General features: G+C 36.0%; 1 protein-coding gene across 2 annotated transcripts in view; it reads left to right on the top strand.

Moving 5' to 3' along the window:
* The window catches only part of CDC14B (cell division cycle 14B), a 123,850-nt gene that overhangs the window by 65,791 nt on the left and 38,840 nt on the right, over positions 1–19,219 (top strand). Inside the window, exons 1-4 of one of the 2 annotated variants that reach the window (XM_068973684.1) lie at positions 3,739–3,787; positions 5,120–5,210; positions 5,757–5,832; positions 7,755–7,847. In XM_068973684.1, the coding sequence (XP_068829785.1) occupies positions 3,739–3,787; positions 5,120–5,210; positions 5,757–5,832; positions 7,755–7,847 (309 nt within the window). Of the gene's footprint in view, positions 1–3,738; positions 3,788–5,119; positions 5,211–5,756; positions 5,833–7,754; positions 7,848–19,219 lie in introns of those variants that run through there. The other variant, XM_068973683.1, reaches the window with a different exon arrangement.

The raw sequence follows: 19,219 nt of genomic DNA, 5'->3' as shown, positions 1-19,219 counted from the left end.
TTTTGTGAAAAGTTCTTTGAGATTTTGATAAGAATGCATTTAGTTTGAATGAAATTACCATCTTTGTGACAGTGAATCTTCCCAATAAAAACCTGCTTTTATCTTTCCTATATTCATAAATGACTATGCACTTCTATTTTTTATTAGTTATTACAAGTAGTACACAGAAAAACTTTTTCTAAAAACTCCTAATCATGTAAATCCAGAAAGTTTACAAATGTTTATTTATTTATTCTAATAGTTTGTCTACAGATTCTTTTGTATCTTCTAGGCAGACAGTCCTGTATAAATAAGTACAGTTTTGTTTCTAAGTCTTCCCTCATTTCTTTTTATCTTGGCATCAGTGAGCACTTCCAGTTATTACATTATTAAACAGAAGTCATGGCAGTAGAAATTTTCATATTGGTTTTCATTTTAGGGAGATAGAAGTTAAGGCATGAACTGTGGTATTTCCCCAAGTTATCTGGAAGATAACCTTGATCAGTTTAAAAATATTCTCTTTTAGTCCCATTGTATAAAGTATTAATTTGGAATGAGTTGATTTTAATTACTTCTTCTGTGAGTTTCTTCCCTAATCTATTCATGATGTTGGACTTTTTAATGTTGAGCCACTGGTAAGATTAAATTTAATATGCTATTGGCTATTTGTAATTCTTTTCTTGTTTGTAGCCTTTATAGAATTTTATTTTCTATTGGGTTTTTATATTGTTTTACAGATTTTATCATTGTGATGATTATATTTTCTGCAAGTTTCTGGGTTTTTTTTTTCTTTATACCTTGAGTTTTGTGTCATGATTAAAAGTCCCATTTAAATTATAAAATTAGTTGGTATAATTAGAGTTCTTTTCATCATTTCTACTAAAAAGTAGATACAGTGTTATCGTTGCCACCAGACTACTACATACATTTCTCAATTGGTTTAGAATATAACTCTCTCTATTTTATGATTAACTGGGCTTCCCTGGTAGCTCAGACAGTAAAGAATCTGCCTGCAATGCAGGAGACCTGGGTTTGATCCCTGGATTGGGAGGATCTCCTGAATGAGGGCATGGCTACCCAGTCCAGTATTCTTGCCTGGAGAATTCCATGGACTGAGGAGCCTGGTGGGCTACAGTCCAGGGGGTCGCAAAGAGTCAGACATGACTGAGCGACTAACACTTTTCATCCCAATAGCTAGTTGTTATGTAGGAAAATGTTGTTAATGTAACAAATACTTATTAAAGGAAGAGGTAGTAAACTAGAGACCCATAAGCTATATCAGAACTGTAGACAAATTTGGCACAAGGATGGATTTTGAATGTTCTTGTCAATATTTAAAAACCATGAGATTTAACATACTTCTACTGTATCTTTTCTGTCAAAGAAGCAGGAGTGGTAACTGTGTGACAGAGTGTAGGGCAAGAAAGTTTACCACTTCAGTACTTCAGTTTTGTTTTTGACTGCAAACACATTAAAGGGAGGACATATGGGTTTACAATAGGATAGTAAGTTTAATCATGAACTTTTAATCAAAATGTTTTAAAGAGACCTATTTTCCAGCTCCAGTTTTCTAATAAATAGCTCTCATCCAAGCACTCTGGCCTCTATTGTAGTTTATCACAATATGACTCTAGGATAACAATTTGAGAATATCTTGTGCACAGGTAATTGGACATGAGAAAATCAGTGATTCTTCTTCACCCTGTAATATATAAAATATTTCCTTTGGGAACTGAATTTCAGGTTTGGACTTGGAGGGGAAAATCTCTCCCCGTTTCTGTGTAGCTCCTTCCAGTTTTATTTGGGTTTGTTAAAAGAAACTGGATTTCAAGAGATGGTAGCACTAACCAGTTCTGTTGTTTAGAAGTGTGCAAAGGACATTTTCTAGATTGTTTTATACTGTGTTTACTGAATACTTTGTGTCTTAATGAAGTTAGCTTTGGAAGAACACTTTTAGCCGGCAACTTTACTTTTCAAAAGCTTTATAATTTTGAATAGGTAATATGTGCTACAAAATTCAAAAGTTACAAAAGTGAATAAATCTTTCTTACCATAACTTCCCTAATTATAGATAGTTTCCCCCTATAAAGACAAACACTAGGTTTTTTTTGTGTTTCCTTCCAGAGATATGCAAGATTTCATATATAATCATATACATATGTGTTTTAAATATGTACCTATAAATCATTCAGCCTGTAAACACCGGTAAAGATGTCCATCTTGGCAGTCTTGCCAGTGTTCAATTTTCATCCTTGGAAATTTCTGCCAAATTGCCTTTTGTTGCACTTCATGGAGGTTGTCACAGTTTGCATTCTTACCCACAGACTATGAGAGTGCCTGTTTCCCCACCTCACCAACACAGTGCTTATCAAACTCCTTCAATTTTTGCCAGTCTGAAGGAAAAGTAGTACCATTACAGTTTAAATTTTATTTTTATTATTTCTCCCTAAGATAAAATTGAAGTTGGGTGTGTTCTTGAAAATATTTTTCTAGTTTATGTCGTAAATTTGTATTTATTGCCATGAAGACTATTTTTTAAATGTTTACCAGTTTAACAGATTCTCATAGCTTATAGATATTTTCATTTAGAAAGATATTCTTCATTAAAAAATAATTCAGTGTTTTGTTTTTTACACTTAAAAACATCTGGTCTGTCTGGAAGTTTAGAATAAGGTTAGGAGATAATGCAGGTTTACTTTTGAGGCAAAAATGTATATTTTGTGATATATAACGTGTATATTCTATTGAGGTGACAAATAAGAGTGTAATTCTTGGGAAAGAGTAGTTACTGTATTGCTGGATCGTCTTAAGGGAGAGTCATTGCAAACATTTTTCACGGATTATTAAAGTAACTTTTCTGTAGGAATCCTAGAATACAGAAGGAAGTAAAAATCCCCCATAATCCCACTGCCATATTATATATAACAAAATTAGGACCGTATTCATACTGCAACTTACTTTTGTTTTCACTGGAGACTAACATAGGTTTAGAAAATTCTTAAATTGTCGTTTAGCATCGCGTCAGAATTCCTGTTTTTCAACCATCCAAATACTTTTCTGAGAAATCTAAGACCTTTAAAGTAATGAATGACCTCTGCTTTAGGCGTACCTTTAAATTTTGAACCTTTAAAAGGCCCCTTTAAAAGGAGACACCAGCACTCAGGGGAGACACTCAGCGAGTCTCCACCCCAGAGCGGAGGGAGCTCCAAGCCCGCGGGGTTTGTCGGGGCTCCGACGTCTCCGTGCGGCCTGGCTGTAGCGTCCCCTGGTGGCGGCGGCGAGGACGGCTGAGCACAAGGTTGGGGGTCAGATCCACTGCCAAGCCCTTCTCTTCCGAGAAATCCTTTTAATCGGTTTGGGAGCCGCTTTCTTAACCAGGCCTGCGTTTGCCTCTGTGACCTTCTGCTGCACCTTCGGACTTTGAGTAGAGACTTGCGGCGCTGGAGGGGCCTGCTCTGCAGATGCCCGACCGCCGAGTGGCCCCGAGGCGGGGCGAAACTCAGCCCGGGCGGCTGGGGCTGGTTTCCGCACCCGTCCCTCACCACCCCGTCTGGGGCGTTTGTGAAGTTTCGAACTTCCGGGGTTGGTTCTCCTGAGCTTTTGGTGGGGTGGCCGGCCGAGGGGCGTCGCTGTGCCGAGTGTTTGGGCGCGGCCCTTTAAACTTTTTTGCTTTTTAAACTTCGGGGGTGTGGTCGCGGCCCTCCTCTCCCCGGCCGCCCAGTACTTCCCTCTGCCCCGCCTTCCAGATGCTGTGGAGTCATGAGCCGGGAGGGTGCAGGGACCCCTTTGGTGGCCGAGGTGATCAGAGGTGAGTGCGGAGGGTGCGCCTCTGGGACACCCCCTATTTAGAGGGCATCGGGCAGTGCCCAGGGGTCGAGGAGCCCCCATTGCTGCTCAAGACGCGCCTTTAAACTTTGGAACCAGGGCCGAGGCTGTCTCATGGGCTTGGGTGGCCTCCCGGGACTGCTAGTGCTCAGACGTGGTCCTGCTTTGGGGGTGAATCCGCATTGACGTGTGCACTTGGGACCCTTGTGTCCTTACACCATGGCTCGTAGGCTCTCCACCTCGGAGCAAAATCCCTGGTCGTTCATGGGGATCAAGGGTCATTTGTGGTTGAAAAGGAGTAAGCTCCGTCATCTGTTTGAGTGTTTGTGGTTGCTAGAAGTTTTAGTTGACGCATTCACAAGAAAAATATAGCAATTGGGTGCACTGAATTGTAGACAAAAATTGCTTAAATTACTGTTTGGGAAAGGGATGCCAGCTGGCGTCTGTTGTTTCTTACTATTTTAAGGGTTGTACTTGATTTTGCCATAATTTGAATGTAAGTAGTCTGCTAGCACTACTATTAGTATTACTACTACTAGTTATTGCGGCATACTGCTTCCCCAAGGATTTTGGGGCAACTCTTTGGGGTGGGGTGGGAAAGGAAGGGTGGAGCCTCCTAGCATTACTCTGTTAACATTCTTGCTAAACCTCATAGCAGCCTAACTTCATTTATGCAATGCAGGTTCATCTCTTACTTATCATACAGAAAACTTTCATTGCCTCTGTTATAATGGTAATTTGTCTGATTGTAAAAATCACTGCAGATGTAGTGGTTCCGGATCAAAAAAAAGTGACCCCCAAGAACACTGGATAACCAGGATTTGTTTTGTGTTCTGTAGCCGTAAAGATTAATTTTGAAGCAATTTTGAGAGCGTTGTCTTTCTGCTTAAAACATAGCTTCTTATTGAAATAACTTTTTAGGATGTCTTGAAAATATAGCGAAACATAGGGAGAATCATCAAGGCTGGTGGTCTAGCCATGAAATGCCTGCTGCCTTGCTGAAATTTTTAAATCTAGAATAGCTAATGTTTTGCAATGAGAGGTTCATCCAAAAATTGAGTTGTATCACGATGTGAAAAGTCGCTTACAGCTCTTGAAACTAATATTTGAAGGCAACTTCTCCTTTTTAAAAATTGCTTATTTATTATTACCCACCAAAATAGAACATTTTGAAGTTACCCACTGATACCCTTACCATAGGTAAAACATGCATGGAAAAGAAATTTTTTTACTTCATCTGAAAAGAGTTGCATCATGATATATGAAACGTTTTTAATAATGTGAAGGAAGGAACATTACAATTTTTCCATTTCAGATCGCCTTTGTTTTGCCATTCTCTTCAGCAGACCAAAGAGTTCATCAAATGTACATTATTTCAGCATAGATAATGAACTTGAATATGAAAAGTAAGTATTGCTTTTTAAAAGATTGTTAGTAACTTTTGTTTATTTTGAAAAATCTGAAGGTATGTTTATAAAACTGGAACATTGCAAATCTGTTGATTGTTAGTTGCAGCATGATGATTTTAATCCTTGGTAATAAAATAGATCCTTAGGAGGGGAAAAATCAAAAAGTGAAAGAATTCTCCTAAGTTTAACACTTTACATTTGAAATTATAGTAGTTTACAGTATAATGAGATATAAACTAGTATACTAAGTTAGATGATTTTGCCAGTGGAAAAATGTGTGGAAAAATAGCCTTTTTTATTCAGAAAGTATTTTTATGTATTATTTGAGGTTAAATTTAAAGGTGTTGTAGCGCTTTTCGTGTTTTTTAATAGTCATCTTTTACCAGAGTATTTCTTCTATTAGTCAATAACGTTTACGTTATATGACCTATAATAATTTGGTGTGTACTTTCTTGCTTTGTTTTGGTCTCGTAGCTACAAAAAGGCAGTTATATTCAGAGCATCTGGAACATGCATACACATTTTTGTGTTTCATTTTTGCAGCTTCTACGCAGATTTTGGGCCACTCAATCTAGCAATGGTTTACAGATACTGCTGCAAGATAAATAAGAAATTAAAGGTAAAGTACTTTTTACTGAGGTTTCATTTAAGTAATCATTATTAGCCTGATCTCGTGGGGAGGAGGGGGAATCTATTTTTAAAAAGGCAATGCCATGTTTTTCACTACAGTGGTGTTTGGGACATACATGTGGTTTATTGTTTTATGAAGTCATAAGTGTATCTATTTGTTTTTCTAGAGTTTTGATGGAATGGTTTAAGTTTGGGTCATTTGATTCTGATTTGGATTGGTGATGTTTAGGTACTTGAAAAGCCAAAGTGGAAGTTGTTAATAAAGTGAATCTCTTATTGTCTGAGCTAATAGAACTGAAACTTAACAAGAGAAGCTTTCCTTCCTTTGGTCTTTGTTCTTTCTCCCTTCATTGTGATAGGGAATGTTAGGGGACTAAGAGAAATCAGGTCATCTGTTATTATACCTTGAAATCAGCTATTATACCTTGAATCTCTCATGATATTTTACTACTTGTGACTCTTTACCTGACCCTTTACACATATGATTAAGGAGTAGGGAAACAGGAGCAAACAGCATATATTTAAGATTCTATCACTAAATTATAAGGGCATGTTACTGTTGGTTTGAACTTAGACCTTATTCATTTATTTTTTAAAAAATTTTGAATTATTAGTTTTATAAAATAAAAAGTTTATATACTGCTATCAATTCCAAGAGTCACTGTAAATTCTCAAGTAGAAATACTGGATTTAGGGTTGGGTACTCTTTAAAAACAAGTTTATTCAGTTGATTATTTATTAGACTACTACACAGAAATAAAACTCATTGTCAACTAAAAATTATATTACGTGAAAATTAATTAGTGAGTAAGGCAGATGTTTTCTCCCTTGAACATCAGACTTAAAATTACACATCAGAAATACTTGGCCATCTAAGGACTTTTATACTTTGGGTCAGTGAAGATTATATTCATCCTTTTTTCAAAATTAAAAAATCATTAATATTTACTAGAACAACTTGTAGAGTATTGACCATCTAACCTGATTGAAACTTTGATTCCTGTTCAATGAATAGTGATAAAAATGTGTTGAGAATTTATAGTAAGAGTGTCTTATGCTTAGGTTGCTTGAGGGCTGGTTGGGTTATTGTTTTTTTAAATCAACTTGGATCTCTTACTCTGTGTAAACAACTAAAGGAAAATTCATCATGTACACATTCATCATTGAAATACTCAAACACTGGCTCACAGAAGTGAAGGAATACTGTGCTTATTCAGCTGAATATGTCCTATTTCTTACCCTTAATTGAAACATTTCAACTCAAGTTAGTGAAGTACATGTAAGGAAGTATTAACAAATCATGTTGTTCCTTTGATTTTACTTTCTATGTCCTTTTTATTTTTAACTTAATCAAGAACAGAACATCCTAGCAACACCCCAGGAACAGCCCATTTACGCTCTCCTGGTTATCTCTGTACCACCCTCCTCACTCCACTCCTCCCTACCCCATTCACTATCCTGATTTCTAACAGAATGAATTATTTTACCTATTTTTGTACCCTTTTCTTTTAATTTAAAGGTTTTAGGAATCGATTTTTGAAAAAAATCAGACAATAGGGAAAGGAAAGACTCTTTCACTGCCTTTTCCAGCTTTTATGTGTTCTTTCAGAGATAGTCTATACTTACAAAGTATATCTGTTTGTATCTCCTCCTTTTAAAATGATTGAAGTGTGGTTGATTTATGATATATTAGTTTCAGGTGTTTCCTCCCCACTCTTTAATTGTATATTTGTTCTATTCCAAGAGTATGTCTTTTATGGGAATGTACATGGTATTTTTGAGTATCAATTTAAAAAGTCTTTCTGAATGCTTCAACATTGTGAGATCCCGAATTTATTTTAATCACAAAATAAAGTTTTTGAAAACTTGAAATTAGAAAGGAAATACTAGCAACTGTTTATCTTTATGCAGTCCATTACAATGATGAGGAAGAAAATTATACATTTTACTGGCCCTGATCAGAGAAAACAAGCAAATGCTGCTTTCCTTGTTGGATGTTATATGGTAAGTATTTAACTACTTTTCTAATATATTAGTGAAATCATGTACAGCAGTGGTACTTGTAGTTGGCGTTTTGATATTACTTTTTTCTAAGACATCTTGATTTCTTGCCAGAAAGAACATCTTTGGCTTTATAAAAATTGACCAAGTGGGAAAGTCTATGGAGAGGGTAAGGGGTATATGGGAGATATCTATAACTTCTACTCAGTTTTGCTGTTCTGAACCTGAAACTGCCTTTAAAAAAGTCTATTTTAAAAAAAAGATCAACTACTGTGAATACCTTTTTAAGTGTTATGGCACTTAAGTTTAGAAAATAATGACCCAAAGCTATGTTTCTATTAAGTCATGATACATGTAGTAAAGTTATGAAAATAGAGTCAGGATTTCGATTGGTTTATAAAAACAAAACCAAAATACATAAAAAGTGTATCACATGTGGTTAGAGTTCTTTATAATCTGAGCACAGGCAGTATTTCCCCCACTGAGGTATGATTCTGAACATCTCAAAGCATATAGCAGAAGGACATGGCATGTCAGTATTCTAGGAGAATGGGTAACATACTGTGTAGATTATACACAGCATTGAGTGGGTGGGCTGTTTAGGTCCTTGGAAGACTATTTTGGAATAGCCAGTATTTCATAACTTATGAGTTTCATTTATTTGTAAATATCATGGAAAGTATTTGGTTATTTAGAGTCAGGTTTTGTTTAGTGCTTTCATTCACCTCTAGGAGTACCTAAGTGACAGATTTTCCTAAATAAGCCAAGAGGTCCTTCTGGAGTGATGTTCTTCATGTTTTTGGCGGTGTGGAACCTAGCTGCTCTACTAAATGGGGAAAAATATCAAATACTTATTCTAGATAAAAAAAAGGGTTGGTGCTGGAGTTCTTGAGGTAAGTTGTTTCTTCCCCCAGGATGCTTCTGTCATGCTTTCACTTAAAACTGTTTTTCTGACGTGTAGTTTGAAACTTTGGAATTTACAGGGATTAGACCAAAAAGTTCACGGTACTTGTTGAAATTGCACCTCAAAATAGTTGGATAGTTTTCTTTTCTATGTTTATGGTATATCATTAACAACAATGACTAAGGCCTTTTTGGGGTTTGTGTTTATTTATGTTCACAAAAGTAATCAAGAGAAGCGATTCTGAGATAACTGTTTTTTATCATCTCTGAATGTATGAAACACAGGTTGTAGATTATGTTTCTTAAAATTTTTTTTGTTTTAAGCTTACCCAGATAAGGACTTATACTTTTGGGCTTTTGTCATCTTTCCTGATGTTTATTGTACTTAGCAGCAAAACTCCTGAGGGGTCAGTGCTGGTAGGGGGCTATGCAGGGTCCCAAGAGAAAGAGAATGAAGAAGGTAGCTGTTTTAAGTGGGGTATTTGGTCCCATTACTTGGCTAATCACTGGGGAGAGGAACACCACAGATTAAACTGTGATAACTTTCCAGGAAAAAGGACACAGCCAGAATTCTTGGTGTTCATAAGTATTAAAGGGAACCCTGAAGAAATGGCTTTTGGTATAACAGGAAAAGTCTTTCTTGCCCAGGAAAAAAATCTGGAATGGCTGAAGTTGTTTCATTTAAGAGAATGTTCTCCTGAGCAGAACACACAGCACTCTCCAGGGCTACTTCAGGGTCAGTCAGTCGTCTCTCTCTGGTCAGATGAGATGATCTCTAAAATGGTGGGATCTTGAGTAGCCAGATATGGTAACTTCATCCCTTAGAGGGTAGCTGTGGGTATGGTGGGAACCAAGGGTTGTCTTGGAAATAAAACACTTCATAATTGTATAAATAAGAAATCTTTTTAGATTTTTTGCTGCTTTTTTTTTTTTAGCTAGTGAAAAAACTAGCTATGGATCAATTACCCATTGGCCTATTGATTGAAAATGTGTTGGCATACTGGTTCCCAGTTTGGTGTTAGCCTTTTGACTTTGTTTATGGTTGTATTTTGGCATGTAGAAGTTTATTTTTCTACAGCTAATATGTTTTAGATTTAGAAATCCATCCAGGGTTTTACACTCCCAGGTTAGCACTGATTTAACTGGTTGGGAAAATGCCAGGTAAACAATTATACTTGAGTTCATTCCTCTGTTCAGTTAGAAGCCAGCTTGGCAGGAGGTTTATGGCTCTTGGCTGTAGCAAATGGCTTTGTAGCCATGACTGGCTGGCTCAAGTAGGAGATTGGGGCTATAATGATGCTAGGTGGGGAAACAGGAGAAAAACTTCTAAGAAAAGGAGATTTATTAATAGTAGCAAGGGAGTGTCAAGACATAAGTGTGGTTACCCCAAGTAAATAAGTAAGTAAGTGGTATAGGTTTGATCTGATTGAAGACTATGGAGTTCTCCAATTAAAGATTTATAGAGATGAGTGAGAATTCCTTAAAAATTGACCTTCAGGTCTGATGACCTTTTCTGAAGTTGTTTGAGGAATTTTGGAGATAATAAGGCTTTTTAATGACTGACTTAGAGGGTGGTGTAGTAATATTAACACAAAAGCAAAAAGTCTGGAGAAAGTATAGTCAGGAAGAAGTATTCCAAATGGACTGATTCTGTTTAAAAGGACTGACTGTCTTTTTATTAAACTCTGGGCCTCTGAAAGGAACCATTCTCCTTTCATCCTATGCAAAAGGACCTAATAGAGGGTGTGGAGAGAGTGAAAGGATAAAGTTAGTAATTCTGTTTATTTTTTTTACCCTAACAACAGAAGCAGTTAGCCTTTACAAATACTTAAAATACTCAAATACTTAAAATAGGATTGACATGTCTGTACTTATATTTAGTCCTTTTGTCAGATGGTCGGGCACCATGTGTGGTGTAAGAAATAAGAAGAGCGGCTTGACTTTTCACTGTGTTTCTGACTATTAAGTTTATGTGGCCTGGTAAATGGATTTGCCAGTTATCTGAAATATTAGAGTCTTGGATAACAAATTAGGGTAAAACTAAAAATCTTTCTGTATCAGTCACGATAAAAGAGTTGAGGGACATAAAAGATAGCTGAGTTTTGTTTGTTTTTTTGTTTTGTTTTGTTTTGAGAAAAGGATAATTTAATAATCATAGCATTTTACAAAATGATAAGTTTGCTGCCCTGTTGTGATAAGTCAGTGGCTGTTTCCTAGCCCGATTTTGGGGTGGTGGTACTTTAACCTGTCATTTCAAGTAAGGATGAAATTCTAAGTGGAAAAGTAAATGCTTTTCAAAACAAATTCACTTTTGTGAGAGCATTTCGAAAATAAAAGTTTGAAACTTTGTCATTTTGTTATAAAAAATGTGTACAAATCCCATGTTCGGCCCCTTGAGAAACTTAGAAAAATTTCTTTTAAAAGATACTTGTATCTTTATAAAAGCAGTGTGTGTTCACCAGTATAATTTTATCACATGACTTTTTTTAGTCAGTGATCTGTTCTTTCATTTCAGTACATGTTGCATCATCTGTACACCCAGATTATATTTGTATTTCTCAATTAATCCAAAATGTCTACACCAATATCTAATTCAGGACCGTATATTGTATATGGTTGTTGTGTACTTAAATCTCTCTCACACATGATCCTTTTTAGCTAACATTGATTTTTTTTTTTTTTTTTTAAGAAACCAGACCTAGTTTCTTGTAGAAAGTTCCACCTTTTGAATTTCTCTGGTTTCTTCTTGGGGTTTTTTGTTGTTGTTGTTGTTGTTTTTCTTTTATTTGTGGTATTTTTTAAACTTATTTCTCTATTGTTTGTATTTCTTGTGAACTGAAAGTTGTATCAATAGGTTTGCATTAGTAGTATATGTTATATCAATCAGAAACATAGAATACCTACATTACCATTAGTGATGCTGTGGCCACTGGATTAAATGCTAACCATCAAATCTCTTCAATATATTGTTTTGTCCTTATGATTTAAACATTCTGTGTGGGTTGATTTTGGACTGTTTGTATATTCAGTTCCCTATCAACCATGCGTCTTCCCTATCAACAATCAAATATGCTTGATTGAATCAATCATTTTACTAGGGTATCAGTATAACATTTTTCTAATTATTCATTCTTCTTTCACTTATTAGCTGGCTTACTTTTATGGGAATTAAGCTTTCCCTCATTCAGTTGGGACTCTTTGGTTACCCTGAAACCGATTTTCTTACCAAGAAGGCAGAATGAATAGCCAGATCCCTTTAATAACCAGTTTTTGAAGTAACGTATTACACTAATAGCCACAAAACAAAATTTTAAAACCAGCTTTAACAATATTTCAATAGATTTTTTAACTCATTTGCTAAATATCTGAAACATGTGTAGCACTATTCTAGCATCTGTTGATTGGCATTTAGGAAATTGGAAATTTACTAACCAAATGTACATCATTGCTGAACAGGATTAAAAAACTAGTGTAATCAATCCTGCACTTGCATTTACACATCATGGTAAATGATATATAATGATAAATTAAAGGGATTTGATTGTTGTTGTTCAGTCACTAAATTGTGTCCAACTCTGTCACCCCATCCATGGACTACGGCACTCCAGGCTTCCCTGTTCTTCACCAACTCGGAGTCTGCTCAGACTCATGTCTGTTGAGTTGGTGATGCCGTCTAACTCACCCTCTGTCTCCCCTTCTCCTCCTGCCCTCAATCTTTCCCAGCATCAGAGTCTTTTCCAGTGAGTCAGCTCTTCACATCAGGTGGCCAAAGGTTTGGAGCTTCAGCTTCAATACGAGTCCTCCATTGAATATTCAGGGTTGGTTTCCTTTAGGATTGACTGGCTTGATCTCCTTGCTGTCCAAGGGACTCTCAAGAGTCTTCTCCAGCACAGCAGTTCGAAAACATCAATTCTTTAGTGCTTGGCCTTCTTATGGTCCAACTGTCACATCTGTCTGTATGTGACTACTGAAAAAAACCATAGGTTTGACTATAAGGATGTTTGTCGGCAAAGTGATTCTCTGCTTTTTAATATGCTGTTTGTCATAGGTTTTCTTCCAAGGAGCAAGTGTCTTTTAATATCATGGCTGCAGTCAGCATCTGCAGTGATTTTGGAACCCAGGAAAACAAAGTTTGTCACTGTTTCCATTTTTTCCCCCATTTTGGATGCCATGATCTTACTTTTTTGAATGTTGAATTTTAAGCCAGCTTTTTCATTCTCCTCTTTCACCTACATCAAGAGGCCCTTTAGGGATTTGATGGTTAGCACCTAATCCAGTGGCCATTTTTTGCACCAGTAGTGGTAATTTAGGCAGTCTCTTTTCTGATGTGATACAACATATACTAATGCAAAAGCCTTCTATTGAAGGCTGGAACTTCCAGTTCACAAGAAATACAAAGAATGGAGAAACAAATTTTAAAGACTATCTTTTTCAGTTACCATAGCCATTAATATCAAGAATTGAAATAGCTGAACTTGCACCTAGGCTTTTAAATCAAGATTTTAAAAAATTGAAGTATATCAATCACATTAAAATTTATTAATATTTTAGTGAACACAGTTTTTAACATAATTATAATATATAATGATTCATTTTAGAAATGTCACCTTTTCTATTTAGTTTCTTACATGTATACTTTATAATAATAGTGGTATATTATTACACTGGAAGGAATAAAGGTTAATTTCTAGTTGCAAACAGCTGTTTGGAAGAGGCCATTGTAAAGGGTTTAGGGATTTCGTTTCAGAAGTTGAAGGATTTAGGTTCAAATTGAGCTAGCTTTTAATTTCAGTCTGATAGACCATCTGGCACAAATTAAGCATGTACTAAATGTAATTTTCTGTCTTTTTTTGGTTCTGCCTACCATTATTACACCTTAAATCTGCCTTTTATATTAAAAAACAAAAATGATACCATTGTATTTTACTGGTCATCAGCTTTGGTTATATCTTACTGTCTCAACATTTATATTTTCATGCACATATACACTACTTAGCTCTTCCATAGGCTCAGTGTACTTTTGAGAACTTGTCTGGGAAATGAACCGTTGTTTCTAACATTTTCTGTGGTTAAAGCATCCTGAGTATAAAATAAATGACACAAGCAAACTGTTGGGACATAATTTGCAAGATTGCCCTCTTGTAATGTTTAATAGATTACTTTGTAGAGCTAATTATGATAACATACAGATTCCCTGTTCAAAATGTCACTGTCTATTATTATATTTTTGTTTTAAGCAATTTTTAAGCCTTCAGAATGGTTTACTTGTAAACATTTGTACCAAAAATTGTGATACTGATGAAATTCTAGGAATATATTAATCCAGCCATCTGTGAGTAGAATCCTAAATTTCATTGAATTTGAGATTGCTTCAACAGTTGTAATAAGAGCTCAGGGGCTTAATTTGTTATTTAATGATGATCTTTTGAACCTGTCATCCATTTTTTCTTAATGATTTAATTATTTTGGACTCAGAAACTCAATGCTGGGTTAAGGTGGCTGCAAGGTGAAGGGATTAAACGAGAATTTAAAATAAGGCGAGCTGAGGGGAAAGTCTCTGGAAGCAGTGTGTGTGAATTCAGCTCAACAAACAGCAGTCTAGACAGGGTAACAGAGACTGGAAGACAGAACCAGGTGGGTCTGCCGAAGTGTTCGTAAACACCTATCTCTGGGCAAGCACCCTTCCTGGGTATCTGTGAAAGGCAGGGCAAACAGCAGCCAGGCAGAGGGGGTGTGAGGTGCACCAGAGCCACAGAAGGGGGCCCGCGTGGCCCTGTGGTGGAGGAAGCTGGCTGTCGTCACCATCGCTCATCACAGCTTTACTTCCCTTTCCACCTTGCTGAGCCTAACTGATATTTCCGCCCTCTGTGAGACTGGCTAGGGGCTAGCATTTATGGTGTTTGCAAATCTGTGAGGCTTCTGTACAATTTTGGACCCCATTCTTGTTTTAGTACTTGTTTTACACGGTTTCTTATCTATAAATAAGGATTAAGAGTATGATCCAGGGTGAGCAGTTAACACCAGGGGTTAAAAAGTAATAGCTTGCCAGCTTTAGGTAACCCACAGAGTATTTATAATGTGTAGTTTGTTTTTGCTGATGTTTAAAATTTAGGTGTTTTTATTTTAAAAATTTGGGATTTTTGCTTTGTCTCAAAAAAAGTCCCTGCTACTCACATAGAATATATCCATTTACCCTTATAGCCAAGGCAAATTCCTACATATTTGTTAGTTGTCTGGCCATGGTAGAGATGTGTTTGCTACGGAAGTTCCAGTTTCCTTTTATCTAAATTGAACATCATTATACCAACCTACTGTACATACAAATAAAAGTAATTTGAGAGGTTAAAACTATTGAAATGTAAGGCCATCCCATTTTTTCTTTTTAGAGTGATTTGGGATTTTCTTTTTTTAACTAGTATTTGTTAACTAGCAGGAACTGTGACAGTTATTTACTTTTTTAAATCACATAAATTGCTTCTTGCAGATAATCTTTTCCTTGTTCAACTTTTTTAGTCAGCAGTTGAATCTTTAAACCTGTTTCCAGTTTGCATTGATTTAGGAAAATTGTATGTTAATCCAGATAGTGATTTTTTTTTAAAAAAAGATCATCAAGTTCTTGGCATTGGAATGACTGTGTCATCTGGCTGATGTGGAAATAATTAAATATAAGAAACGTTGTGACATTTCTCCGTGAGAAATAATTGAAAATAGTTTACTGGTTTATTGGGCTGCCACATTTGTTGTTGGAATTTAAATACCCTTTGTTATGATTAACTCAGATGACTTGGGTTTTTTAAACTCTGCCAAAGGCTTCTCTAAGTATATATATATAAGGCTTCTCTAAACTTAAAAATGTTCTGTAGGAAAATAGAAATGAGAAGTACCTGTCTAAACAACTGTGCTTTATTATTTGAGACCTAAACTGTCAGAATTAAAACTATAAATGATCTTTTTCTTTCAGTCCACTAATTTATCCATTGCTACTTGAGCCTCTCCCAGTATTGAAACATAGATCAGCAATCCAAAATCAGAAGTTTTCAGAGAGGCTGGTTTAGGTAGATGGTAATTTTTTAAATGGGGGCAGTGAAAGTCGTAGAAATGGCTACAGTATTGTTCAGCAAAAAATAAAACAAACCAAAAAACCCCCACAGTATACAAAACCATGCTTTTCATGTATCATGAAAAGCACTACTGACTTCCTAAGTATTTTCTACCCCAATATTTTATTTCTCCGGTGAGATTGCCTTTTGCTCCTTCAGAGACATTGCTTACCCTGGAGAGAGAGAACAGGTTTTCATTACTTACGGTTCCTAAGCCATGGGGCTTCCTTACCATTACATTTCTGTACTTGCCACATTAAAAAAAAAATTTAGCCACTTTCAACAAACTGAAATGATCAGTTGGTAATAGTTTATTGCATTACTTACTGTATTATCTCTTGGTACTGTACAGACTATGCCAACACTTAGTGACTTAAAACAACTGATATTCTCTCTAACGGTTCCTGTGGGGAATGTATTTGAAAGTGGCTAACTTGGGTGTGTCTGCTTCTGGATTCAGCTGGGCTGTAGTCATCTGAAGGCATGACTGGAGTTAGAGAGGATCCACTGCTTAGATGACCCAGTTTACATGCCCAGCAACTAGCACTGGTTATTGCCAAAGGTCCTCAGATCCTTGCCGTGTGGGCTGCCCTCACAAATAACAGCTTGATTTGCTTCGAATGAGGAGTCCTAAAGAAAGCACGGTAAAAGCCACATTTTTATGATCTAGCCTCAGAAGTCACCTTCTACCGTTAAATCCATCTGAGCCCCCAGGGAAGCCGGCCACTGTTTACAGAGTGGTGGCCTGTTCATTAAGGGTGAAAATATCAGGAGGTGAATATTGTTGGGGCTGTCTTGGAAGTTAGCTATTACAATTGTTTAATATATTGATATTTTCTATTTTGGGATAGCAACATGCAGTTAGGGTGACCATTCTATGTATATAGCTTTTCATGAAAATACACCAAAAGAATTTGATAAGCGTATAGCTTCCAAATTGTTGGGAATACAGTGATGCATCGTAAAATTGGATTGATTTAGAGTTTACTAATTTGAGAATTTAGGTTAATATAGGAACCATTTTAAGGATTCTTCTCAAGAACAAATTAATGATAATTTTATTTGGGAAGGGCTTTTGACTAGGTAAGTGGGTATAGAATTAAGAATTATAGATTGTTAGAAAACATTTCTTTGATTGTTACATGTTTAGTCCTCTGGAGCTGCTATAACAAAATACCAGAGACTGGGGAGGCTTATAAATAACAGAAGTTTCTTTCTTACAGTTTTGGAGGCTGAGAGTCCAAGATAGGGCTGACAGCATAGTCCAATGAGTGCTCTTACATGGTGGAAAGGCCTAGGGGTCTCTCTGAAGTCCCTTTTATAAGACACTAATCCCATTCTTGAGGGCTTCACTCGACCATCTCAAAGGCTATCACTTTTGGGAAGTTAGGTTTTAAACATGAATTTTAGATAGGACACAAACATTCAGATGATAGCATTATGTAACAAACTTACTCTGAATCTGTAAATTTCCTTCAGCTGATCTCATTGTACCTAAAGTCTGTGTTTAAAAATTTCATCACTAGCAATTTACATTTTTTATTTCCATAGGAAAAAATGTTACATTGTTTTTGGGTTCCTTGAACTGAATTTGTATTCACAATTATTTAATGTATTAGAGGCTGTTTTTGTTTTGAAAGTTAGAAGGAAATAATACCATTGCAATTTTAGTAACCAAAGAAACCAAGGAACTACTGTTTTGAGTTGGAGGAATTATCTTTAACCAGTGCTTAAGGAAAATTTTATATAATTTGAGAGAAGGTTGTATTAGAAATGTATATATATGCAAATACATAAGTGAATCAAATCTTATTCTTACCCGCACTGACCCCCCAAAAAAGATTTAAAAGACTTTTTTTCTTAAAGTAATGTATTAGATAAATATAAAATGTTGAATGTGATTATAGATGATTTTGATTAATTAATTCATGGTAGTTTACAACCTTCTATGAGTCAGTATTGCTGTTCTTGAAGATTTGTCTGAAACTTGATAAGAAAGCATTCCTTTGTTTTTGGGATTGATTGTTCTTTGTGGGTTTACATGCTGCTATAGATAAATACGTGTTAGAAGATTCTGTGTAGTTGATCATAGTTCTGTATTATTTTTAGAGTAAATGGGGTAAAATCATTTTTAGAAACAGGATAGACATTTCCATTTATGAGTCTTAAAACAAAATTGATAAAGTGCCATCTGGAACCTGACTAGTTTTAAGATACATCCTTCTCTAAGTTTCAGAGATTCTTGCTGGATTTTTTATTTTTATAATTATTCTTAATCCAGTGATGTTTTTATATTTATACCAATGTGTTTTATCAATTATTTTAAAGTTTCCTAACTATTATAAGTGATTTTAAGTTCAGCAAATTAAGCATCAAATCAGAGTCCATACATGATTTATGCATGGGGAGTTACAGTGTAACGTAAGACTTGGATTCTCACTTCAGAACGTTCACAATTTGGTAGAAGAAACAGCTCATTTATATAAATCTAAGTAATGGAGATTTTAAAAATTTGTAGTTAGATCCTTTTGTGATTTATTTTTACTAGTCAAAATTCAAAGTGTATTTTACCCCAGAGTAGGCTTTAGAATTGAATTGAATTTGGGTGATAAAATGTATGCCACATCTGATGCTTGTGGCCTCTCACCCCTTGTCTCTATATATGGGTGGAAAATGCCCTGCTGGAAGATTCTGAGTTAGAAAAAGACGTGCCTCTGGATAGATTGAGGGTCCGAAGTCCTAGGCAAGTTTACATGGGGCTGTGGTGTGTCTTATTTAAAGGGATACCAGTGGAGCAGGTGAGGAAGAGGAGGAGAGAATAAGGCTAGTAAAACACTTCTGTAGTACTGGAAATGAGGAAAGGCATGGAGCAACAGCTATAAACTGAGAGAAAAGGACTGCAGACCTGAAATCATATATATGGTCCATAAACGTCAGGGCAGAAAACCAGATACTTTAGAAATGCAAAGAGGTCCATCTACTGTGGCCCTCAAATGCTAAAAAATCTACTTGAAGTATTCTACCAGTTGAAAACGGAAGCATGACGTAGCTCTGAAGATAAAAGAAGCAAATGACGACAATAGTAAACAAATGAAGTTTCATAGGAAACCTGTTCAATATCGTAAGTTGTTAAATCTAAATGGATGGAGTTAATCAGCATCTTTGTTCCTCTCATCCGCCTCACAGTCCCAGTCCCAATCCATCCTCTACTGCCATCGCCCACATACTTCTTTAATATCATTTGAGTATTTTAGAAGGGAGGTGAGGTAAAAGCGTGTGCTTAGTCTAACATTTTGATTTATAAAATCTGTTCTTAAAATGCTACTTCTGGGCCTCCCTGATGGCTCAGTGGTGAAGAATCCACTTGCCCAT

Source organism: Capricornis sumatraensis, chromosome 6, assembly GCF_032405125.1.
Source record: "Capricornis sumatraensis isolate serow.1 chromosome 6, serow.2, whole genome shotgun sequence".
Classification (NCBI taxonomy): Eukaryota; Metazoa; Chordata; class Mammalia; order Artiodactyla; family Bovidae; genus Capricornis; species Capricornis sumatraensis.
This window is presented reverse-complemented; position numbering and strand designations above follow the sequence as displayed.